This window comes from Panthera pardus, unplaced genomic scaffold (genome assembly GCF_024362965.1).
Source record: "Panthera pardus isolate Hobbes unplaced genomic scaffold, ASM2436296v1 HiC_scaffold_22, whole genome shotgun sequence".
In the NCBI taxonomy this organism is placed as follows: domain Eukaryota; kingdom Metazoa; phylum Chordata; class Mammalia; order Carnivora; family Felidae; genus Panthera; species Panthera pardus.
Window position 1 is genome coordinate 16426672 of NW_026526788.1, and position 26690 is coordinate 16453361.

At 38.0% G+C, this 26690-nt stretch overlaps 1 protein-coding gene across 16 annotated transcripts in view; it reads right to left on the reverse strand.

Moving 5' to 3' along the window:
• Positions 1-26690, reverse strand: part of PCDH15 (protocadherin related 15) — a 1681879-nt gene that overhangs the window by 787156 nt on the left and 868033 nt on the right. For all 16 annotated transcript variants that reach the window (XR_008425054.1, XR_008425055.1, XR_008425056.1 and 13 more), the window contains one exon: positions 2292-2410. Coding sequence is in view for 13 of the 16 variants with exons in the window: in XM_053910276.1 (XP_053766251.1) it covers positions 2292-2382 (91 nt within the window). In the remaining 3 variants the exon portion in view is untranslated. The remainder of the gene's footprint in view (positions 1-2291; positions 2411-26690) is intronic.

The following is a 26690-nucleotide window of genomic DNA, read 5'->3' on the forward strand; positions in this document are numbered from 1 at the left end:
AGTTCTTTCCAGTTTTAATTTCTCACAGGCTGTCAGCATGTTTATGACCTCACCATCTTCTTCCTTCCATCTGATCCTACATACCCCCATCCCCCAGCATTTGGATTTAAAAAAAAATCGCTTCAAGAGATTCTCATGGCATATTCCAGTTTAGGGTTATTTCGTGCGATAGTCATACACTGCCGAGTTCTGATTCATTCCTTCACAGCATGGGCTCACGATTTCACATAGATTTAAAAAAAAAAAAACAGCCACTATAAGAACCATTTTCAGTCACACATAACTGAACAACTGGATAAAAGTGATTGCCAAGAGACCCTAATTGCGGAAGTTCAGAGAGAAGTAAAGACCTGGGTGGGGGGTTGCTCAGGTACCCCTGGATGTGGTAGGACCACGGGGGCTCCCTGGAGGAGGCCAGTTTGGAAGGGATGCTAGAATGCACATAAGGTGAAGAGGTCTCCACAAAACACTACAGAGCATATGTCTCTGCCAAGGTCAAACCCCTGCAGCCTTGCTGACAATGAGTCAGTTACCTCAAGGAGGAGGGCTGAGCAGGTCTCTAGGGCTGCAGGGGGCCACCCCTCCACAGCCCGGCAGCACCCTGGCCCTGCCACGTGGCAGGTGTGAAGCTCCCTGCTCCAGACGGGAGACCACCTGGGCCAGCAGTTACCTGGTAATCTTATTTTGGAGGCTATGTGAGCACATTTAGAAAGAGCAAGAGCTATAATGAGCTTATTAAGGAAACCGATCTACGGCATTATGGGCTAAACATGGAGTCATTTCCTCTGATAACCTAAATTAACATTGCTTAAAAGTACAGGGCTTGCAAATGTCTAATGTCAGCAATGATGGTGAACCCTCCCCTGCTCAGTGTGAAGGCCAAATATGAATAAAAATAGAAAGCCTTATGGTGCCAAGAACTATCAATACACTCATTTGTCACTTATTCCCCAGGGCAAATTTAAAATACTTCCTTTTAATAGAAAGTCATGCTCTTCCAAGGTTCATTCATGTCTGTCTATCTATCTATCGATCTATCTATCTAACTATTGCTTCAAAGTAGCTGTTACATTATTTATTTATCTCAACATTTAAATTTTCTTTGAAATGGAGATTTACCATCGCAATAAATGGCAACAACAGAAACACTGGGTTCAGGCACACTTAAAGTAAATGGTGACCAATTAGCAAAACTTTTCAAGGAATCAGGCTATTGATTTACGAAAATAATTGTTCTTGAAAATTATTCTCCAAGTCTGAAAAGAGTCATATTTTTCTAACCATGAATGACTAAGAATGCCGTAATACACGTACAATTTGAATACTGTTTGAGATAAAGTCAAATCAGTTCATCTATCTTCAGATCATTCAGTTTAGCCAAGCAAAGCATAAAAATACTAATAATGCCATTCTTTGCCGCTACTCAGTGTGGCCACATAACAGAGCGGCAGGGGGGGAAGAGCCGGCTGGTGCCTGTGGACCCTGAATGCTAAACAATATCAAGTAAAAACAATGAAAAGGAAAAAGAAAACTAAACTCAGCTTCCTAGAGTGGAGGAATTTGTCCATTTCTTCCATCTATTAAAGTATTATACATATCCTAATTTTCATTATGAGGTATCCAAACACAGATCTCCCCACTATTAAAATATCTGAGACACGCACATTTCAGGTTCTGCACATGGAACGTGTTAAATGGTCCCCTGAGGGACTTTGATGACCAACATCTCTTTCTAAAGTGACTGGCTGAGTATTAGGAAGGAACTCACAAACTCTAACGTCAAGTCTTTTACACTGTTTTCCTCTTTCCAAATTAAATAGCGGTGGATGAAATAATGCCATACCCAATGAAAGTGCTAACAGTAAAATCACTTAGAGCACCTACTTTTGACTCCTTCAGAGAGATCTTTCCTCACAGGAAATTTTGGTACACTTTACAGTCTTAAATTTTATCGGAGTCCATTCATTGTGTCAATTCAAGGGTTAGTAAATAGCATCTAATGTTGTTGTTTTCCACAGCAATTACACATTTGCTCAGGGATAATTAATAAGTGTTCAAACGGAGGCCTCGCTCTGGATTTTCCACCACACTGCAATCCTTGTTAAGAAACGAAGTACATCGGATGCCACTTTTGCAGAACTATTTTAATTAAGGTAAATTATTGCAAACAGCTACTAACCTCTAACAACGAACTACACATTAGCATTATTCATTTCTGTGCTGTGCTTCCTTTACCACTTAATTACAGAAACCCTGGCTAACTCTCAAAGTCAGACTAAGAGCAGACTTACCATCATCGTACTGGCCGAAGCAGACTGCAGACAGCGTTCCCAGGATGATCCCCGAAGCTAAGCATTTCCAGAGGTAAAACCGTTGTAACATCTTCTGTCAAATTCTGCTCAAGGCTGGTCTGAAATCACAGGAAGGGGAAGGAAACAGGTGACACGTTCATTAGACTATTATAGGATTTATACACACGACTGTGACAGTACAGAAAAGCCTCAATGACTTCATAGGTAATCACCTGCGCCACACCATCCACTAAAAAATAACACACTCGCTCAATGCCCAGCAACTCTTTACCCACATGAATTTACACACAAGTGATCTCTAAGGAAAGAAATATTTTGTTACTCTGTAAGCAAGGAAGTTAAGAAGTTAACATACTGATGACATCGCCTTTTTAAAAATGGAGACCCTATGAGTGAATCAACTATGAAGTTATTACATTTATCGTAGCCATAGCATAGGTCAGTGATAGCGTGTACGTTGTTTCATGATGATTTCAGCTGGCAGACTAGTTGTTAGTATCCTACGTGAACATTTCAATGGGCATTTGTCTTATATAATTAAATAGAAAAACACATTATTACAATTCTAATTGCTTCCTGGCAGAGCAATAAGGGACTGACTGTGCCAAGTAAGACAAGGGAACACCATCCATTTCTACCACATCTGTCTTCCAAAGCACTTGGATGAATTTCATTTCAATCCCTTTGCTTTTCTTTGCAATCTCCAGGAAGTAAAGACACCAGGTGAAATATTAGTGGCCAGTGAGCACACCAAAAAAAAAAAAAAAAACTTATTGAAAGAATGATGTGCTAAGCTTCCGTGTAAATTGAAAAAAATCATTGATGCGGGCTTGTTCAACGTGACTCTGGGTATAGATCAGGGAAGAACAGGGATAGGAACCCTGTCTCGTTGATTCAAAGGCGTTACATTCAGATGCCTACGGGGGACAAGAAGACCAAAGCAGAGAGTGAATTAGGCTAAAGGGACACCAGGGACGGTGAGGCTGTGATAAACTGGGAGTCTCAGGGTTTGCCTGCAGAGGTCAGCTGGTACAGTGTTGCCAGGCCTTCCGAGTTTCCAGAATATTGTAGAAATCCAAATTTCCATGAGGGATTGCCCAGTCGTCTAGATAATTGCTCAACCTTCATAACTAGGTGCTTCTGGCCCGCTACCCTGTACCCCAAGGGCCTTCAGTCAACCAGACCTGTCCAGGATTCTCTCCCCTAGATGACTAGCGGTAAAGTTCATCAGAATGTGCCAAGGAAATACTTTAATTCTGCCTTTACATGCAGTTTATTTCATCTATGTTTCTGTTTTATTTGTGTGTGTTATAGTTTATTTGCATAATAGCATATATAGATATACATAATTTACTTTAAACTTGTATGAAAAGTTCAAGCCCGTTTTTTTTCTTTTACTCATAGGATGCGTAGTGCTTAAATTTCAAAGGTCAGTGCACTGGAACATGCACATTTTAGAAAGGAAGTTATTCTGTTTCCTTACCTAAAACAGACAGACAAAAAGAGGCACTTTCTTATTACCTGGCTCTCACACATTTTTCCCCCTTACTGGCAACAGACTCAGCCTCTACTTTTGTAAATGCCAGGCCTAGGAGAGCCTGATATTAGATATCACAACAGTTCATGCTTACGACTGGCCAATGCTAGCACACGAAAGAGCAGTGGGTTCTTCGTAAATGCAAGTTCTTAAACTCACCGATTACATGATTTTGAGCAAATGAGAAAGCATCTCTATCTTACTCGCCTCATCATTAACATGAAGACAAAATGATATCTACTTTGTATGTTTGTTTTGAGGATTAAGTGAATGGCTATAGGATGTTTTTAAAGTGTTTATTTGTTCATTTTTGAAAGAGACAGCAAGCAGGGCGAGGGCAGACAGAGAGACGTGGGGACAGAGGATCCGAAGCAGGCTCCAGGCTCCGAGCTGTCAGCACAGAGCCTGATGCGGGGCTCTAACCCATGAACTGTGAGATCATGATCTGAGCTGAAGTCAGACCCTCAATCGACTGAGCCACCCAGGCGCCCCGTGAACGGCTCAGTGCCTCTAACAGAGTGAGCTTAATCTGAGTAATTTTGACTCAGCCTCTACGGAGTCTTCCAAGTGCTTAAACATATTGTCTCAATCTGTCTTTAGCACAGCATCTAGGGTAGGTGTTAGATTATCTCCAGTCTTGGAGGAAAGGTCACATTCACTGGCTTAAGGTTACAGACTGGTGAGTGGCGGAAGAGGTGGGACAGGTGGTGAGTCTGAAAGGTCTGTCCATGCATTACAGAAAAGGACTAGACAATTCTAAGCAGAACACATGGCCCGGAAGGTTTCACGGGATCTGAAGGCCTGTTCCCAAACCTGGATGTGGCCCCACTAAGATTTATTCAAATACTAGCTCTAATTTTTTTTTTCCCTAAGAAATGTGGTAACATTAAGAAACAGAAAATGGTACATAAAATTACAATATATATATATATATATATATATATATGCATATACAGACAGAAAATAAAGAATACTGATCCAAAAACAAAAAGCAAAAAGCAAAACACAAACAACAAAACTTAAAGAAAAAGCAATACTATCTTGCAAAATGACAAAGAGCAAAGCTGTGTTCCTTCAAGAATCTTTAATCAATCAACTTGACTACCCTCTTACTGGCTTAGTTTTTTATGTGCTCACTAATATGCCATTCTCCTTTGCTTCTGAATTGTTTTAATATTTATTCATTTTTGAGAGAGAGAGAGCCAGAGAGAGACAGAACACAAGTGGGGGAGGAGCAGAGGGAGAAGGAGACACAGAATCCCAAGAAGGCTCCAGGCTCTGAGCTGTCAGCACAGAGCCCGACACGGGGCTCCAACCTACCAACCATGAGATCACGACCTGAGCTGAAGTCGGAGGCTTGACTAACTCAGCCACCCAGGTGCCCCTTATTTTTTCTTTTGCTTCTGACTCAAACTATTTGGTTTCATTTAACAACCTTCAAAATGAAAACCGCCAGATGGCTCATAATTGTAAAATTATTAAAGTCACTGCATTATGATATCTCTAGAAGTAGAATGTCTGGATCTGCAATCCTGCATATTGTTATTAGAGAACTGTACATATACTTTTGAAAATGTCACAGGGAAACCTTGTATAAAAATTCATTTACAATGGGCAGAGTACTTACTTCCTGCAGTAATAAGAATACTTGGGAGAGTATGTTGTTTCGAATAATGAAAAAGATAGGAACTTCTCTGATTTGTTTTTACTACTCAGTTTATATCTTCATCATTTCCAAGACAGTTTTAATCATTCCAATGGGCTCAACACTGATTGCAACCTGAAAGAATGGTATGACTCATCATGTCATCCTGATACCCTAAAACAGAGTGCACATATTGACTTAATAAGAAAATCCTGGTTTCTAAAGGAAGCTATCATGAGAAGATACCTCCTAGAAAGAGGCTATGTTTCTACACACAAGAGACTAAGGACCCCATGGCTAATAACCTTAGTGTGCCGGTCAGCCAGCAGGCTCTTCTGTCATCAAGGACGTTGGAACAGATCAAACATTTTCATCAAAATAACATTTTCATTGCTAGTTGTACAGGCTGTAGAATTGCAGGTGAAATTCTTATAGGAGATGGAACCCCAAATCTTGTTAAATGACAGGTGAGTGAAACACATCCCAAAAAGACCTCCAATGTGGTGTCGGACTTCTGTGATAAGTCCCATATCAAACTCTGCCATGTTCTCTGGGTGCAAATCTTTCCTCCAAATCTCCTTGGCCAGTAATGTTGTTCTCTAGCAATCTAGAACATGCCCCTTTCTAAAAAGGAATGGAGCTAACCTATAAATAAATTCACTGTACTTGTCTTTCAAGAGATACATTGGTTGGTAAGGTCCACACTTGGGGACACCTAATAAAGACATGTGTTCCCTATAGTGATTTGGAAATAGCATGCTACTGTCAGACATACTGGGGAAAATGGAAGCTTTCCAATTAGGTTATAATTTTACATGTAAGTGGCTGAGTTTCATGAAATTTACGGTATGTTTCCCAAAGGCTTAAGAATATTTTACCACAATTATTCAACATATAATATATCCATTTTGACTTTCAGATCATTCAGATTCACAGCCACTTAAACCTCATATTTATTTCTCTGGCACCCAATGTTCTCAGAAATTCATTTATTCAACAAAATTTATGCAGGATCTATGAGGTATCACTCACTCTTAAAGGCAGCTAGAAAATAGCAATAAAGAAAGTCCACTCATATCTCTACTCTCATTTATCTTACATTCTAGGAACGTGAAGCTAGACCAAACAATAAACACAAACATGTTATACAACTTGCTAAAAGGTAATAAGAGACACGAAAATACCAGCTTGCAGTTCCGAAATTTTATGCGGTCACTAGACACTTAATTCTCCTTCAGAAAATGAAGTAACATTGTACGAAGCAACCGATATGCTTCCTGATACTAGAACAGAAGGAGAACTTTACAAGGACAGCACAGCTCTTCCCATAGCCCCAACCGAAAGCATCCTCCACCGTATCTAGTGTCCTGAGGACAGACTGCTGTTCGTCCCTTGGAAGAAGAATAAAGGTCTTTCACCGCCTTCCGCTTTCAAGTATAAACCCAGACACTGTAAACACACAAAGCTCTGCCCTTTGGGTTTTATCCCTGCTCCCTGTGTCCAGGTTGGTCGTGGTGCCACACGGCAAGAGCAGCCAAGCTTGACGTCACAGCAGTCTTCCTGCTGGTAAATTTTTGAAAACATCAACTATATACTTCTTTTTAAGTCTCTGTCCCTGACTGCTATCTGAAAAAAGAAAAAAAGAAAAAAAGAAAAAAAGAGAAAAGAAAAAAAAAAAAAAAACCACCAGTTTTCCTTGATATATCGAAGTTTGGAGCGTCCTGCCAATACTCCCATGAAGAATCCCACATTGATGCTGCGTCAGGAAGCTGGGGTCTCTCTCGGTGCAGTGGGGGCTGTCTGCATGCACCCGTCCTTCACAGTCTGCTCACTGAGGCTATGGAACTTCTATCCCTGACATTTAGATGGCACTATAAAAATAGCCTGTCATGGGTCCACATTCCTTGCAAGAAACATATCCTCTCCACTTCAGGAAAAAGAGCAAATTTCCTTTCAAAGCAACCTCAACTATCAAATTGAAAACACAAGGTTTTCCAAAGTCACTACATCTCCCCACACCAAATAGGAATTTCCTTAGCTGACTGGTTGGAAACCTTCCTCCTATCTCACCATGGCGGGAAACACCAAGAATGTTTGCATCGCTACAGAGAACACTTATCACCCCTAAGCATGACGTGATGAATCATCCTTCATTTCTCTTTTTTCTTTGTAACATAAACTTCAAAAAACATAAACTTTTAAAGATTCTTTCATATTTCCTTCTTTTTAGATCATGTTGTATGTTTTCCCTTATTACAAATTATGTATACATTTATATTAAATACCTATAATGTATTTATGTTTATAGATAACTTTATATTAAATATGTCCATATATTTTATTTATAAAATATACCTATATAATACAGAAAATATAATTACATATTTTGCATGTAGATTATAAAATATATTACATTTTATGTATTTATATATAATAAATATATTTATGTAAATTTACATTATAGTTTAAACATAATATCTATAGAAAGGGATACACTTATGTTTTATTTAAATTTATACTACAGGGGGCTCCTGGGTGGCTCAGTCGGTTAAGTGTCTGACTTCGGCTCAAGTCACGATTTCACGGTTCGTGAGTTGGAGCCCCGCGTCTGTGCTGACAGCTTAGAGCCTGGAGCCTGCTTCGAATTCTGTGTCTCCCTCTCTCTCCGCTCCTCCCCCGCTTATGCTCTGTCTCTCTCACCTTCAAAAATAAATAAAACCATTAAATTTATACTACATATAGCTAGCTACCTAAACATTGATATTATCTTTCATTTATAATTATTACTTTTTTTAGTCAAAGGTTGAATTGTTTCAAGGAAAGAAATAGCCAGCCTGTAGCCAATTCTACGTAAAGGTAGGAAAACAACTTTGTTTTCACTGGGCATTATAATCTAAGCCAGCCCTTCAGCCTGGCCCAGACAGACCAGGCTTACCTGACCTTTGCTAGACTCTATAGCTTGTTGATACCCCACCATGTCTGAGTGCACCTTGGCTCTCTATTTGCAAATGTACATTTACTTAGTATCGAGGTTCCTCAAAAAGCTAAAAATAAAGCTGCCCTACTATCCAGCAATTGCACTACTAGGTATTTATCCAAAGGACATAAAAATACTAATTTGAAGGGATACATGTACCCCAATGTTTACAGCAGCACTATTAACAATAGCCAAACTATGGAAAGAGCTCAAGTGTGCATCAACTAACTGAAGACTGGCTAAAGAAGATATGGTATATTACTCAGCCATCAAAAAGGATCAAGTCTTGCCATTTGCAACAATGTGATTGGAGCTAGAGTGTATTACGCTAAGAGAAGTCAGTCTGAGAAAAACAAATGCCGTAAGATTTCACTCATATGTGGAATTTAAGAAACAAAACAAACGATCAAAGGCGAAAAGAGAAAGAGAAAGAAAGAGAGAGAGAGAGAGAAAGAGAGAGAGCACAAACCAAGAAACAGACTCTTAACTATAGAGAACAAATTGATGGTCACCGGGGGTGGGGGGTAGGGGGGTATGGGGATTAAGGAGTGCACTTGTCATGATTAGCACAGGGCAATGTATGGAAGTGTTGAGTATATTGTCCACCTGAAACAATATTATACTATATGTTAACCAACCGGAATTATACAAAAACTAAAAAAAAAATGTTTATTTTTTATATGTGTATTTGTTTCTCTGTGAGTGTGTATGTGTGTACATGCGTACATGCGTTGTCACTATGGTGGAATAAAATAAAGTTGATAAAAATAATTTCAAAATGGGGAAGAAAATAAATCCATGAGAGCTAATCTTGTCATCGCTGCAATTGTTTATAGACAATGTGTTGCATCTCAGTTTTAAACATTTTAAATATGTACTCAATAGTTGTAAGCATTAAGTGAGACTGGTTTAACTCAAACTACCTTACCTGAAACTACATGATGTATATAAGGAGAGTCCAAATTTAGAAATTTTTCTTCTACAAATTTTGCTGGAATTGTGGAAATTTCAATCAGTACCTTAACATGTCTGTAGGGGTCTATCCTTTTTTAAATGTTAGTTTCAATCATAAAGATCTATATTTAAAAAAATGACATTGGTTGTTTTTTGGGGTAATATTCCTTATCAAGAAAACATATTACTTCTATCTTTATCCTGTTCTGTTGATCTATATGTCTATTTCTATGTCAGTACCATAATGTTTTGATTACTATATCACTGAAGTATGTCTTAAAATCTGGGATTGTGATACCTCTCCCTTTGTTCTTTTTTCTCAAGATTATTTTAGCTATTCAGGGTCTTTTGTGATTCCAATCTTACACCATAACAAAAATAAACTCAAAATGGATGAAAGACTTAAATGTGAGACATGAAATAATAAAACTCCTAAAAGAAAACATAGTCGGTCGTAGCTTGGACATCACCCTTAGGAACATTTTTCTAGATATGTGTCCTGAGGCAAGGGAAACAAAAGCAAAAATAAACTATTGGGACTACATTGAAGAAAAACAAAACTTTTGTACAGTGAAGGAAACAATCAACAAAACTAAAAGGCAACCTAATGAGTGGGAGAAGATAGTTGGAAATGATATATCTGATAAAGGGTTAATATCCAAAATGTTAAAAAAAAAACTCACAAAAAACAACACCAAATACACACACACACACACACACACACATACATACATATATATATATATAATTTAAAAACTGGGCAGAATACATGAACAGACGTTTCTCCAAAGAAGACATCCAGTTGGCCAACAGACACATGAAACAGTGTTCAATATCAGTAATCATCAAGGAAATGCATATCAGAGCCACAAAGGAATATCGCTTCACACTACTCAGAGGGCTAAAATGAAAAAGTCGACAAGTAACAACTGTAGATGAGGATGTGTAGAAAAGGCGACCCTCATGCACTGATGGTGGCAATGTAAATTTGTGCAACCACTGCAGAAAATAATATGGAGATTCCTTAAAAACTAGAAAAATAGAACCACAATACGTCCGTGACTGGATATTTACCCAAAGAAAACAAAACCACTAATTCAAAACGATACGTGCACCCCTATGCCTACTGCAGCATTATTTACAATAAACAATATATGGAACTGCTCAAGTGCCCACCGATAGATGAACAGACGAAAAAGGTATGTATATATACAACAAAGTATTACAAAGCTATATAAAACAATGAGAGCTTGCCATTTGTGACAACATGAATGCACATAGAGTATGTTATGCTAAGTGAAATAAAGAACGATAAATGTCCTTATGATTTCACTTATATATGAAATCTAAAAAACAAAGCAGACTCTTAAATACAGTGAACAAACTGTTCGTTGCCAGACGGGAGGTGGGTAGATAGATGCGCAAAATAGATAAAAATTTTAAGAAGTAGAAACTTCCAGTAATAAAATAAATAAGTCAAGGAGGTTGAAAGTACAGTATGGGGAATACAGTCAATAATATTGAAATAATGAATGGCGACAGACGAGGACTACACTTATAGTGGTGAGCATTGACTGAGTCATGTATAGAACTGTTCGATCAATACAAAGTACACCCGAAACTAATATAACATTGTGTGTGAATTATGCTTCAATAAAAAATAGAAACAAATTACTGACAAATATAGTTAGTCTATTTAATTTCCACTTAAAAATTGTATCCACCTATGGGCGCCTGGGTGGGTCAGTCAGTTTAGTGTCCGACTTCTGCTCATGTCATGATCTCACGGTTTGTGGGCCAAGCCCCGCATGGGGCTCTGTGCTGACAGCTTGGAACCTGGAGCCTGCTTCAGATTCTGTGTCTCCCTCGCCCTGTGCCCCACCCTCGCACGTGCTCTCCCTCTCTCTCTCTCTCGCTCTCTCTCTCTCCCTCTCTCTCAAAAATAAACAAACATTAAAAGCAAATTTAAAAAAATCCACCTAGAAAAGCCAATACTCAATTTAATCAGTGGTATGTGCAAAGCATATGTTAATACTCTAGCCATATTCGGTAACGTAAGTAAAAATTTTAAAAGAGAGCGGACTTCAATACTTATATTCACTATTGCTATTATACTGGGTATTACTAGTGTTTACACATGCATTTACTCAATACAAATTTACTATATATTTAGAGCGATGTCAGAAACACTGCCTCTACTGCAGAAATAAACGACATTAGCTTCCTATGATGCCTTTGCTATTTATTGAGCCAGCACCTTATTGCATATGTTTTTGCTTCGTAGTCATTTCAAAGCACTTCAGTAAAATGATTCCAAATTATGGAAATATTAAATTTAATTCCCAATGTAAAGTGATTTCCATTTAATCTATGTTTTATCAACTATCATCTAAATACTAGTCTTGGATATAAGGATATTCTTATCCCACAATTTCTGAGAAAAATAACAGGAAAAACACTCACATTGAAAGGAGCCAGCAAGCGTTCTGAAATGGGACAAGCCCAAGCTTTAATTCATCTATAGGGTGTTTAACTTAACAAATATAACCAAGTACACTTAAAACCAAGTTTTAAAGCTCAGGTAAGTGCCTGCATGATTTTAAAAGAAAATTTAAAGAGGAGTTCTGGGTAATGTCATTCACTGCCACAGGAAACAGATTATGGCTGGTATTTTTGTTTGATGCAGGTTAAACACCCCAAAATCAAGCTAATATAAATTATCATCTTCTTAGGGGTAAACAAAACCAAAGTATAAAGTCAGCCAAGAGAGATTAAAACTGAAAGTGTGAAAATGTCGGTGACTTTTTGAGGTACTATGAGAAAAAGTCCAGGCTTTGAGATGAGAGAGACTCATGATACCTTCCTAGCACTACCCTTTCTTTGCCCTATGACTGATAAATAAATGAAAACTGTGAGACTCAGTTTAAAATTGGGACAATAGGGGATGCCTGGGTGGCTCAAACAGTTAAGCAGTTAAGTGCCTGAGTCTTGATTCTGGCTCAGGACATGATCTCACGGTTCGGAAGATCAAGCCCCACATCAGGCTCCATGCTGGATGCTGAGGCTGCTTTAGAGTCTCTCTCCCCCTCTGCCCTTCTCCCGCTCACGCTCTCTCTTTCTCTCTCTCTCTCTCTCTGAAAAAAAAAATTAAAAATATTAAGTGAGGATGATAAAATCCATTTTATTTTTCCATAAGAAAACAGATGAAAATGTGATCAATATAAAAAGAAGAAGAATATTAAAGAGCATTTAGCTTAAACATTTACTGTGTGTTTATTGGGTGCTGATTCTGGGCAGTGAATTTTCTAAGATGCAGAGACCACAGGAGTATGAGAGAAAATAAATGAATTAATAAATGCATGAGAAAAGGTCTGTGTGCAGTTTTCAGTCTAACAGCGTGTGAACCCTGAGTCTCACACCCTGAGTGCCCCACTATGAATCAGGCACTTGTGAGATTCTCCCCGCCCCCCACCACAGAGGGCACAGGAGATCTGTGACTTGTTTGTAACTAATGGTATTTAGTTAATGGTAAAGGTAGTAAGTTGTCAACCCCCGGATTCATTCCTATTACAGAAAGAAGACCCAGTTTGGGTGCCTGGGTAGCTCAGTCGGTTAAGCATCTAACTCTTGGTTTTGGCTCAGGTCATGATCTCACAGTTTGTGAGTTTGAGCCTTACGTCAGGCTCTGAGCTGACAGCACGGAGCCTGCTTGACATATTCTCTCTCTCTCTCTCTCTCTCTCTCTGTGCCTTCCCCCACTGCTTACTTGTTCTCTCTCTCTCTCTCTCTCTCTCTCTCTCAAAATAAATAAATAAAATCTTAAAAAAAAAACAAACAAGAAAAAAAAGAAGACCCAGTCTTCAAGAGATACTTTCCATTTGAGATTGAAGATACAAATATTCATGTTGTAAATACTCATGTCCCTGTGGAGAGGGACACACACCTGGAAACATGGGTGTCCTCTTGTGTCTAAGGGTGGCCTGCAGACCACAGCTCTCAGTCACACGAGTACAAAGGAGTGAATTCTGTCAACAATCTAAGTCAGCTTTGTAGGGGTACTTCCCTAAGCGACCCTAGAGAGGAGAATGAGGATCAGCAGGCATAGGACTTGAGGGCAGGAATGGAGATGATGCCCCAAAACGGAGCTGGGCCACAGAGTCCGGTGGCCGCAGGGTGAGTGAGACCACACCACGGGGAACACTGTCTGAAACCACCACCACTCAGCGTTTCTCCAAGTGTTGCCTTGGGTCGGGTATTCATGGAAATCTCACGTACAAAAGGGTTTTCCTGTGCTTCAGAACCACTTCCTGAGATAATAACGCTAAAGAATAAGAGGCCAAAAATAGTGAATTCTAACTACTTTTATCTATTTTCTTGGGTCTTGAAGTAAGTTCTTGTAAGAAGTTTGTTTAAAGGGGCACCTGGGTGGCTCAGTTGGTTAAGCGTCTGACTCTAGGTTTCGGCTCAGGTCACGATCTCACAGTTGGTACAACAGAGCCCCACACTGGGCTCTGCACTGACAGTAAGGAGCCTGCTTGAGGTTCTGTTTCTCCTTCTCTCTTTCTGCCCCTCCCCAGCCCACACTCACTTTCTCTCTCTCCCTCTCTATCAAAAATAAACTTAAAAAATTAAAAGTAAATAAAAATGAAAAAAGTTTGTTAAAAATTTTCTTTTAGCGTTTACTTTTTGAGAGAGAGAGACAGAGAGAGAGAGAGAGAGCACAAGTGGGAGAGGGGCAGAGAGAAAGGGACACAAAGAATCCGAAGCAGGCTCCAGGCTCTGAGCTGTAAGCACAGAGCTCAATGTGGGGCTGGAACCAATGAACCACACGAGATCATGATCTGAGCTGAAGTCAGACGCTTAACCGACTGCGCCACCCAGGCGCTCCAAAGGGGCACCTGAGTGGCTCAGTCCATTACGCTTCGGACTCTTGATTTTGGCTCAGGTCATGATCGGGCTCCTCGCTGAACATGGAGCCTGCTTGTGGTTCTCTCTCTCCTTTCTCTCCCTCTGCCCCTCCCTTTCCGACTTGCATTCTCTCTTTCTCTCTCTTAAAAAAAGATGAACTAACCAGAATGATATAACTATATTTTCAAATAGTATTCCCTTAACTTTCAATCTTTTCAGGGTAAAAATCCTTTTAGAGTAAAATATATATTTAATTGTATTTTGAGTACCATAATAACAATTATCATGAGCATACAAATTTATAGGAATAGAAGAAAGGGAGAACGAACAAATATGTTTATCGGTGCTAGAGTTGCACAGGGTTGCTATATGCCATAATTAAAAAGCTATACAAATAATACATGCAAATTACTACTGTGTTCTGGGCTATGGAAACTTGACTGAGCACCCAATTTGTTTTTAAGAAACAAAGAGCTAATATTTTATTTAGATAGGTAAAATTGAAAATTGGATTACTAAATGTAACTTTGTACTAAAATCAGAAATTACAAAATTAAAATAATTCCCTATATATAGAAAACTGCATTCTATATTATAAATTATAGGTTGAAAACAAATGGAATTTAAACACAAACTGATGAGATCATAATTATTTTAGATATGATCAATTACAGACAAACTTCATTTTTCCTGATAAATCCCTTTCTTCTTCCTGTTTCCTTAATTGAAAAAAAAACTGTCCTAGAATCTATTCATATTATTTTATTGACTTTTTGCCATCGCTAAGATTTGGTAGGAAATAATGGTTTTAAATAAGAAACTTTTACATAAGTGACAGATTGAGAATGAAAGATTCGTAACACTTTTAATTTTAAAAAATACTTGCAAGTGTTAAATGAAATGTCAAATTGTAGTCTTTAAATTTTTCATTCGTCCTTCTAAGCCTGCATGTATTAACACCAGGGGTGATCGATCAATAAAGCACATAATTTTTCATTATATATAGTTGGTGAAAATAGAAAACATCCTTTAGGACATTTACTCGACTATTCAGATATATATATATATAATAGATCCTAGAGTGAGAAGAGACTGGATTCCCAGTCAATAAAATATTTTGTGTACTGTGTAGTTTCAATATATACTTTATAAAATTTATCAGTAACTTTTATTTAACTTGATTAGATTAGAAACTTTGTGACTCACCTAATTTTCTAAGTGAGATATAAGTAAACACACACAAAATTAAATTCATCTTCCAACGACCCTCTTTATATCATAAGGGACTTAGAGAATCGGGACCTTTTCTAGGCCTTATTTATAGTTCACATTATGTACATGCTGACCAGGGATCATAAAGTTGCTTATTATTGTCAGTGAAGGTACAAAAGCTACAAACTGTACACAGTTCTCTGTACTGTCTTTGTATAATATTTTAGGTAAGGTCCTCAGCAAACTGAATTAGAACAACCTCATGTATCGTAACTTTAAACTGGAAAATTCTGTTAAGAACTAAATCTGTATGTTTGATGTGATGAAAATGCGGCCAACGGTAAACATTTTGAGTATGATAGTACTATCACTAAAATTGTTAGACACACTTTCCTAATTTGACAAATGGTAGATTGTTCTGTTTAATTTCACTTTGTGCTTTTCTTCTTTATACTAATAAATTACCAGTGAAATTTATCCCTAAAGTATCTGCAGGAATACCATCTTAGGGGCACTTGGTCAGCTCAGTTAACTAAGCTCAGGTCATGATCTCATGGTTCTTGAGATCGAGCCCCACATTAGGCTCCAGGTGGATAGCACAGAGCCTGCTTGGGATTCTCTATCGCCCTCTCTCTATGCCACTCCTCTGCTTGCATTCTCTTTATCAAAATAAATTTAAAACTAAAAAAAAAAGTCATCTTAAAATAGTAAAATTCAAATAACGTCTAACAGGGAAAGACACATAAATAAGTGTTTTTTAAAGAAATATTTTATGCTTTATTTCGATGCAATTATTTTAAGCCTTTTATCTTATAAATCCATATGATTATGGAAGTGTTCAATCTACTCGACTGCCAAAAGTGTGAAGATGAATAATTTGACTTAGAAAAGCAACTGTAAGTCCTTCATTTATGCTAAAAAATCCATCAAGGTCATTATGATCTTTCCCAAAGAGACTATAATTCTAATGTAATGCCAAGTTTTATTTGATCATACAGAAGTTCTGGCAAGCAATAATTTTGCTAGAGACTAGAAAAATAATCATGATACCATTTTATATCTAAATTTATATAATTTATATGTGCCTTGGAAGGGCTGTCAAGAGATATAAGGTTTAAAATACCTTTAATATTTGGACATTTGCAAATCACAGCATTAAACTGAGAATGTAAAGTTTTAAATATTTAACTATTGTGCTGAATACAAATTAAATTATGGCATCAATATATTGTAAATTCTTTAATGGTCATTAAGACACTGTAGTTTTTTTTTATTAGCACCCATTTAATAATTACTAGGTTGGAGAATAAAATATATATAAGTTAAAACATAGTAAACAATAGTGTGTGGAATAAAAAAGGAGTAAGGTGGTTCTTCAACAGGAGTGTGGATGGAGTGTCCCTGACAAGTAGAGTGTCAAAAATGAATTATTTCATGAATATAGTGGAACTTCCTCAGGGCCTTGAAGTCAAACAAGATCCAGATGAGAAAAAGGAAGGGGGCAAAAGCACTGAGGTAGGAGAAATAAGATCAAAAAATAGAGGAAAAGGATAAAAAATAATTACCTAGGATAGAGCCAACATAGTGGATTAGCAGGTGACAACCTGAAAGAATATATTACAAATCAAATTATATGGGACCAGAAAATCTAGTCTAAAAAGTTTTTTGTTTATTTTTGTGTATTGTATATAGTCATAGTGACCTATTGACATGTTTTATTTTTCAATGTTTTTACATTTCTTAAAAATGTTTTAATGTTTATTCATTTTTGAAAGTGAGACCGAGCAGGGGAGGGACAGAGAAAGAGGGAGACAGAATCTAAAGCAGGCTCCAGGCTCTGAGCTGTCAGCACACAGCCTGACATGGGGCTCAAACTCAGAACTGTGAGATCATGACCTGAGCCAAAGTCAGATGCTTAACCGACTGAGCCACCCAGGCACCCCACTGTTGACATATTTTAAAAGGCAGATGTGGGGCACCAGGGTGATTCAGTTGGCGAAGCGTCTGACTTCAGCTCAGGCCATGATCTCACGGTTCATGAGTTGGAGCCCCACATCAGGCTCTGGGCTGACAGCTCAGACCCTGGAGGCTGCTTCGGATTCTGTGTTTCCCTCTCTCTCTGCCCCTCCCTCACTTGTGCTCTCTCTCTGTCTCTCTGTCTCTCAAAAATAAATAAATAAACATTAAAAAACAAAAAGCAGATGCATGAAGATGATATGCAGATTCACTCGGTAGAAATATGTAGAAGTAATGGATGGAGGAACAATGAGTGACAGGTGTCTAAATCCTGTCGAATGCTACTGTTATTCCAGGTATGTCCTCCAATTGAACACATACGTATATAAACACATATTAGCAGAATTGCTGGATATTTGCAGGACACAACCACAAAACAAGGCCATTAGCTGGTCTCAGAGCATTCCTTACAAGAGACAGCCAGTATTATAACTGTAAAATTCCACCCTATCAATAGTAACTCAGTATGGTGAATACATTCTTTATGTTTGAGGGGGAAACATAGTTTAGATGATTTCCTCTTACTCACACAGGTTATGCTTTAAGAATATTAAAATGAACAAGCCCCGATATGTCTGAGCACCTTGATATTAGCAGGGCCCTCTTTAACCTATAGTAATGTCTATTTTTAATATGGGTCTTCATAGAGGGGCACCTGGACAGCTCACAGGTTAAGGATAAGCATTGGACTTAAACTCAGGTCATGATCTCTCGGTCCTTGAGTTCAAGCCCTCGATAGGTCTCTGTGCTGACAGCTCAGAGCCTGGAGCCTGCTTTGGATTCTGTGTTTCCTCTCTCTCTACCCTTTCCTCTAGTGCTCTGTCACTCTCTCTCTCAAAAAATAAACATTATTATTATTTTTTAATATGGATCTTCTGGGGTGCTTGAGTGGCTAGGTTGGTTAAGTGTCTGACTTTGGCTCAGGTCATGATCTCACAGTTTGTGAGTTTGAGCCCCGCATCAGACTTTGTGCTGATAGCTCAGAGCCTGGAGCCTGTTTCAGATTCTGTGTCTCCTCTCTCCATCCCTTCCCCACTCATGCTCTGTCTCTCTCTGTCTCTAAAATAAACATTTAAAAAAAGAAAACTACGAATCTTCATAGAAAAGTCACTAAAAATAAGTGAACATAAACCACATAATGCTATTTTAATATTTTTTGTTGAAATAGAAAAAGTAATAGGAACTGATATAAATAAGTATCTCCTTTAAGAATTTTCAGAAAACAAAAAAGGCTCAAAGTACGTATGGAAATGTAAGTTGGAGCTTTTTTCTTTCTTAATCAGCATTCTTGTCCAATTAAATAATCACTTTATAAAATAATGCTTTTCCCCTTAAAATTATTGCTAGAGTTCAAAGGTTCAAGTTTTTAACTACTGCTCATAAAATATGCAGTGTAACTTTCAAAACTGTAAAAAGTCTCCTATTTCACAAGATCAGTAAGATATTCCTCTTAGAAAAATATCTCTAAAGAGTGCTAACTTTCATGCAAATTGATGGCTAGAACCCCCCCCCCCCACTTTCCAGTTTCAGAGATGGGTGAATAAATGAGAATCAGGAATCTTTTGTGGATGAAAAGAAGGAGATGTCTTAAGATGGGAAACTCATTGATATCGTACCATGGGCAACAATGGAATCAGACAGTATGGATAGTTTTGAGGTTGCAAATACTTTTAATAATGATAGCATCAAAGGAGGGATCAAATAAACAAATCCCATCCCTCTGTCTATCCCCACCGATCCGCCATACACCGCAGAAGCATATTTTGCTAATAGCTTGTAAACAGTGGATGTATGAAGATGATAAGATAATCAGATATATCTGTGGTGGGATGAAAACCTGTGTTAAGCTGTAGAAGAGAGAAGTGGGAACGAGAAGATGTGCACGTGCCAAGTATGTGTAGTAGACTGCATGCACTATCAAGTGGAAGCAGCCACACTTGTTTAAAGATAGGATGACAAATGAATAAGATGATCAGGATCAAGAAGATACTGTGAATAAGTGAAGTTTGCAGAGAGAAAATGGTGAACTGGAAAGTCTGCTGAGTTTAAACTGATACTGGGTTCTTTGTGGAAGGACAGACCCCTTTTTTGGTCTTAGATATCTGATTTTTTAGATAAAGCAGAACAGCTAGACTTTAAAGTGAATTATACAATACTAAATTATTGAAATTAAACTACTTTTAACATACGGTATTGGCCAAAAAAACAAAACAAAACAAAACAAAAACAAAAACAAAACAACAACAACAACAACAACAAGAAAACACAAAAGTAACTGTGCTGCACAGGCCACTGGGCAGCAGTTTGAAAGCTCAGGTTTCAGAGTCTGCCCTGGACCGTTAGCTACATAACCATAGCTTTCTGTGTGCATTTAGGAATGTGGCGATGTCATCATGTCCCACAAAACCTGTTTTTGTATCCAGTCTTTCAGAATTTTAACAGTTTAGAGTGTCTTTCTGCCTGGGAAAATCTACCTCAGTAATAAAAGCAATAGCTGTAAAGATGATGTGCCAAGATGCACAGGTCTCCTTGGAGGAAACTTTAGTAGTGCTGTTCTCAACATTTTTTCAAAAGAAATTTTCAGAAGTGTTGTGTAGTTATCTTAAAAAGTAATACACACATACCACACACACACACACACACACACACACACACACACACACATATACATACACATATAGTCACAGAAGTGTTCTTAGATGAACATCTACCTTACCAAAGTAAGTACACCTTTAGGGAAAACTTATCACCATTGCAAATTTAACTATTACCTCAAGTACTGATTTATGTTCTACATTGTATAATTAAATGACCCATTTTAAAAATCATACCAAAGTCTAGGTTAAACTCATATTAATGATATTTACCATTGTTTTTAATATTCTTTTTAGGCTCAAAGATAATTCTAAATAATCTTCTTTTTTTTAACATTTTTTATTGCACTATAGCTGAAATAGATTATTGTATTAGTTTCCGGTGTACAACATAGTGAATGGACAATTATATACTTTACAAAATGCTCACAGCAAGTGTAGCTGCCACCTGTCACCATACAAAGCTATTATAATATAATTGACTATATTCCTTATACTGTGTTCTTCAACCCCATGACTTATCCATGACTGAAAGTATGAGCCTCAAGGCATGAGCCCTTTACCTATGTCAGCCATTCCCCCACCCCATTGCCTTCCCTCTGGCAACTACCAGTGTGTTCTCTGTATCTGTGGGTCTATTTGTATTTGTTGTTGTTGTTTGTTCACTTGTTTTGTTTTTTAGACTCCACATAGGAGGGAAATCCTATGGTATTTATCTTTTTGTGTCTGGTTTATTTCACTTAGCATAGCACCCTCTTGGTCTGTCCATGTGGTTCTAGACAATCTTTTAAATCAGCTTTTGGTATTTGCTGTTTATCTTTTTGTGTGCATCACTACGACTGGCATTTCAACTTCCAGGGAGAGTCCATATTTGATTCTAAGCTCGTACATTTTGTTTCACCATCCATTAAGAAAAAAAAAAAAGAAGTAAATTATTGTGATCACAGGACTTGTTCCCCAGATTTCTTTTTTCTTCTTCAATAAAATGAATTAAAAGGAAGCCTTACTAAATTAGTTTGACTATTATCAGAACCCCTAAGGTTATCATCTATGGAACCATAAACATGAAAAGAGAAGGGATATACAGTATTATATTTGGAGAAAACATAACTTTTTAAAAGTAAAATAATGTCCAGATATAGTAGAAAATAATAGCAACAAAGAATTGAGTAGAGCAATAAAATCCTGATGATATAGTTGGGATTCCAGAAACATCTGCATACCACTTCTGTCACAAATGTGAGTTTCAAAACATATGATACAAATACATATGATAGAGTAGTATTTGCTCTTACAATCTAAGAGATTTTCCCTGCATATTACTGTATTGGAGAGAAAAAGGGCATTTATACCTAATAATGCTTACCAAAACAGACTTCACACAGAGAAAAGCATTAGCAACACACACTGTTCCATGAGGCATTGCTAATTAAACTGGGAGATACTGTGTACACAGATTAGCCTCCAAAATCATTTTTCTTGACAACACATGAGAAGTACACTGTTTTTAATTCTTTGAGTTAGAATTAAAATTGTATCATGCACTATCCTGTAACAGCCAAGCAATACATGCAGAGCAAAAGCTATCCTGTCATATTAAACACCTTTAAGTGTGGCCGATGTCTATAATTTTCTTAAAATCTCATTCTGAATGGAGCTTTCTTAAGCAACAGTAATTACAGAGGAGGTGGGAGTCTGGTAATAGAGATATGTTTACAGAACCAACAAAGGAAACTAATAAGAATGAAAATACTGAGTCTGGTAAGAAAAGTTTTATTTAAATTTCTTTACTGGAGTAAAATACTACTGGAAATTGCAATGAATCCCTATTGGTTATTTAAAAAAAATATTATTGCTACCTTAGCCTCTTAAAAAACAAAGTAGGGACTTGTAAACTTCTGAATTTGGGATACAATTCTTCGGGTTATCTCATATTTTATGGATTAAGAACATTTTTATGGGTGCCTGGGTGCCTCAGTAGGTTAAGCGTCTCACTCCTGACTTCGGCTCAGGTCATGATCTCATGGTCATGAGTTCAAGCCCCACATAGGGCTCTACACTGACAGTGTGGAGCTGTTTGGGATTCTCTCTCTCTCCCTGTCTCTACCTCTCTCTCTCTCTCTCTCTCAAAATGAGTACATAAAAATTAAAAAGAACATTTTTATAAGATATTTGTGTTTACTTGCGTAGATAATATATTAACTTATCTATATGTGTGTATATATATGTGAAACTGCCTAGATAAAAATATATCTAATCCAAACATATATAACTGAGCTTTGAGTAAATATATTCACTTTACAGATTCTGCTCGTCTGTGAAAGCAAGTTAGGTTTCCTCCCCCAGGATAATAGTGATGAGTTCTCTCTTTCTCCCACATCGTGTGGCAAATGTAGTGGTAGGAGATGAATGAAAATAAAGAGAGGCCCCAAACCAAACAGAAATAAAAGATCAATAATTCAGCAGTGTGTCTGTAGAGATCCTCTTCAGGGTGCTCTTCAGGGTCAGTGTCTGAGGTTATTTTTCCTCTCTTCTAGAGTGAAATCCTACAACTTAAAAACAAACCTGAAGTATATACTTGCCATTTCATGCTGAGATGCCTTTCTCCATAAGTATTAAAAATACAATGGCCAGACATATTTGTCTTTTTTTAACCTTTTCACCTTGTTTGAAAAGTTATTTAACGAGGCCTTTATGGAGCTCGGATTTTTGTAAGAAAAGACAAAAGCACAAACATAACACAGGCAGTGTTCATGCTCGAAGACCGATGTGAGGGTCGGAGCAGAGAGACTGTTGCTCGTTATATAGTATGTGATCAGGGAAGACTCTTTGACAAAGTGACATTTGAACTGAGACCTGAACAGAGAAGAAGACCAGTCACTGGGAAGCAGGAACACACGCTCCAAAGGCTCTCAGTTAGGAGGATGCCAGGCATGGTTGAGAAACAGCAAAGAGTCCTGTTTAACTACAGCACAATTGAGAGGGAGCCAGAAACTGATGAGATAAAAGAAGCAACCAACTCAGAGGGCTTGCTGAGTGAGGGTGCCATTTCCTTGGGTGTGTTATTGGGCAGAAGAGCAGAATTACAGTAGATAACAAGAGTCTGGCTTAGAAAGTTAAAGGGTGACATGTCTATTAGACCAAGTAAAGATGTCCGCCCAACCGATACCAATGACTTTGGAAGTTGGGTGACATACAAAGTTGGCATTCATGGAGTAATCGTGCAACCGATACAAACTATGAGGTGAGTATAAAGGGAGAAGAAAGGAGACCTGCAAATATATTGTGGTCAGAAAAAGGGAGGCTGTCCAGCTAAAGCAACTGAGAGGGAATGAGAAGGACTCTCTGGAGCCCAGTGAACAAGAGGTTTCCAAAATGGAGAGGATGTGTAAGTGTGAAGTGTCAGTTTTGCAACTGACAAAAAAGATAAGGACAGAGAAGTGACCATTGAGTATGAGGCAAAACAGAGGCCACTGGTGTCCTGAACAAAGCAGCTTCAAGACAGCAGTGGGAAGAGAAGCTATCCTAGAGATTTTCAAGAAATACAGAGTTTAGATGATTCTTTGATATTTTTTGGCTGTACAAGAGAGTAGCAAAATATGGGGCCAAGAAGAGATGATTCGTCTAGGAGTTGTGTCTGTGGGTACATGCCTGTGTGGTTTAGAATGGGGAATCACGGATGGGAATAATCCACAGGAGAGGGGACTGCAGGCACGGCAGGAGCAGAGGAGAGGGTGGGCAGGACTGCAGGACAGCAGACCTGAGCTTGGTCAACGGGAGTGACTTCTGGCAGACATGCACAGTTCATTCATTATTTCTAGACACAATGCCCAGGGCGCGCAGAAGTCTGGGGATGAGAAAGGGTTTTGGAGGTTTGAGAAAAAGGAAGGTATGAAGCACTCCTTTGGAAAATAAGAGCATGAATTAATGGGGAAAAGGTAGGATAGTTACTACATGAGGATGCCAGGCCACCTGAAGTTCATTTACTTATTTGTTTCTTTCTTCTTTTTTTCTAGCCACCGTCAGCTATTGGGATGCAGGATTAGAGTAGGCAAAATGGTAGTGATTTTTTTTGTTCATATTTACACACAATTTACTGTAAACTAAATTACTTTAAAATTTTCCTACTAGAGAAAATATTTTAAATATCATAAAGGAGTCCTCAATAAATATTTTCAAAGGTGGAGATTATTCAAAACAGTTGGGTAAGCATCTTCACTAGCACTAAGCTCTTTGAAGACTGACAGGAATTGTGGCTCCTAGTCAGCAGCACAGGCTACCTAATAATTTGAGAATTGTCTATTTATACTGTACACATTTATTACACACTTCCCACAGACAAGGTTTTGGGAAGGATTCAAAACTAATTCTACCATCATGTTTCAGACGCTACTACAATAGTTCAGCATCTGTATTTTATTTTTAGATCCATCATTGGGCATATTAAATAAATGTCATCTTCAAATCTCCATATCAGATTTATAAGAATAAGAGTTTTCATCTCCTTGTGAACAAGGCAGGAGCCAAGACTGAGAGGCCAGGTGGCCTCACCAAGATCACACACTGGACATGAGATGCACGTCTGGAAGTGAGGTCTTCAAATCTGTGTCTGTGTGCATGTTTTCACAGTGCTGTGATGACCGACGTGACTCAGGTACAGCGTATGTGACGATTAAAAGCTTGAGATGAGTGTCTGGCTAATCTGAGTTGCAATCCTGACTCTGCCCATTACCCGCTACATCACTTTGGGAAAGTTTTGAGTCTCTCAAAGCGTCAGTTTTTCCTTTGTGAAGTTTTAAGGTGATAATTAGAAAAACAGTCTAGAAGAGGTATTGAGCACACCACAGCACAAGACAGAGTTTTAAGTGTCCATAAAAACAAAAATGTATAGGACTTTTCAGTTCATAAGAAGACCATTTATATCTGGAAGAGAACTAATATTTCTTAGGGAACTTACACCCAAGATAAGCTTTAGAAGGCTACATAATATTTGGATGATTTAAAATATAAGTTGCTATTTACGAAAGCGTAAATTGTGAGTAACATTTAAGCATAAAACCAAGTCAAAACTTTAATTACTATCATATTCTAGGCAATAGGTTTTTCCTCTACATCATGGGCTCTTTAGCTGGGATCCACAGTTTTGTTTGTTTGTTTTTTTAAGTTTATTTATTTTGCGAGAGAGAGAGAGAGAGAGAGGGAAAGAGAGGGAGAGAGAGGGAGGGAGGGAGGGGCAGAGAGAGAGAATCACATGCAGGCTTCATCCTGTCAGCACAGAGCCTGATGTGGGGCTCAATCCTACAAACTATGAGATCATGATCTCAGATGAAACCAAGAATGGTTGCTTCCCTGACTGAGCCATACAGGTGCCTCCAGATCCAGTTTTTTAATATTTGTGTTGAGATGAATAATGACCCTCCAAAAAGATATGCCCAGGTACTAACCCATAAAATATGTGAACATGACATTATTTTGGAAAAGGATCTCTGTAGATTTAATTAAATTACAAATCTTGAGATGAAGCTATCCTGGAATGACTATGTTGTCCCTAGTCCAATGCTATACACTCTAGAAGAGGTGAAAGCACAGGGCACACAGAAGCATGGAGAAGGCCCTGTGAAGACAGAGGCAGAGACTGGAGGGTCACAGCCATAAGCCCAGGAACCCCTGGCGCCAGAAGCTGGAAGATGCAAAGGCGGACTCTCCCCTGGAGGTTTCAGAGGGGACGTGGCCCTGAAGCACCTTTTCAGCTTTCCAACCTCCCGGAACTGTGAGAAAACACACCTCTGCTGTTTTGAGCCTCTGAGACCATGGAAATGTGTACGGCAGCTCTAAGAAACCAATATAGTATTTGCCCCGGATATATTAGCAATGTATGTTATTTGAATATTCTAAAAATTGTTCTAATAAAAAAAGAAACGTCATATTACAGCGTTAAACTAAAATTTCATTTCCATTTTTTTAAGATTTCATTTCTAACAGGAATATCAGGTGCTATTTTGTGTTAAAACGTTCTGACTGTTTTGTGTTATAACGAATATATTGTCTTCCTACTGATAGTAATTAAAGAAACCTATCCTACCACTAGAAATCTATGCATTTATCATTGTTTATAACAGACCTCACATAAGTTAGAAAATGCGAAATGGACACATAGGACCAAAAAAATGGGCTCTCGTATGTCAAATATGATGGTATAAATATATAGTTCATGCACAGGTAGTTCCTTAGGAGCACAGGGATGAGATCAATCAAAGAGAGAGAATACATCATATGCCCATCCTGAAAATAAATTAGGCACTGCAGATTTTTTATTAAAATGTATTGTTTTGAAAATGTTGTAAACATACTAAAATTTGGATTTTCCCTAAATCTAACGTTTAACTGTGAAACGTCATCAAACAAATCTAAATAATGGAAATATACGGATCCAGTGGCACACCAGGAAATACCCATGCTAGTCGGCAGCTTTCAAGAGGCAAAGAAAAGATGACCTCTGCTCCAAGACCACGGGTATCTCATACAACATTTTGAA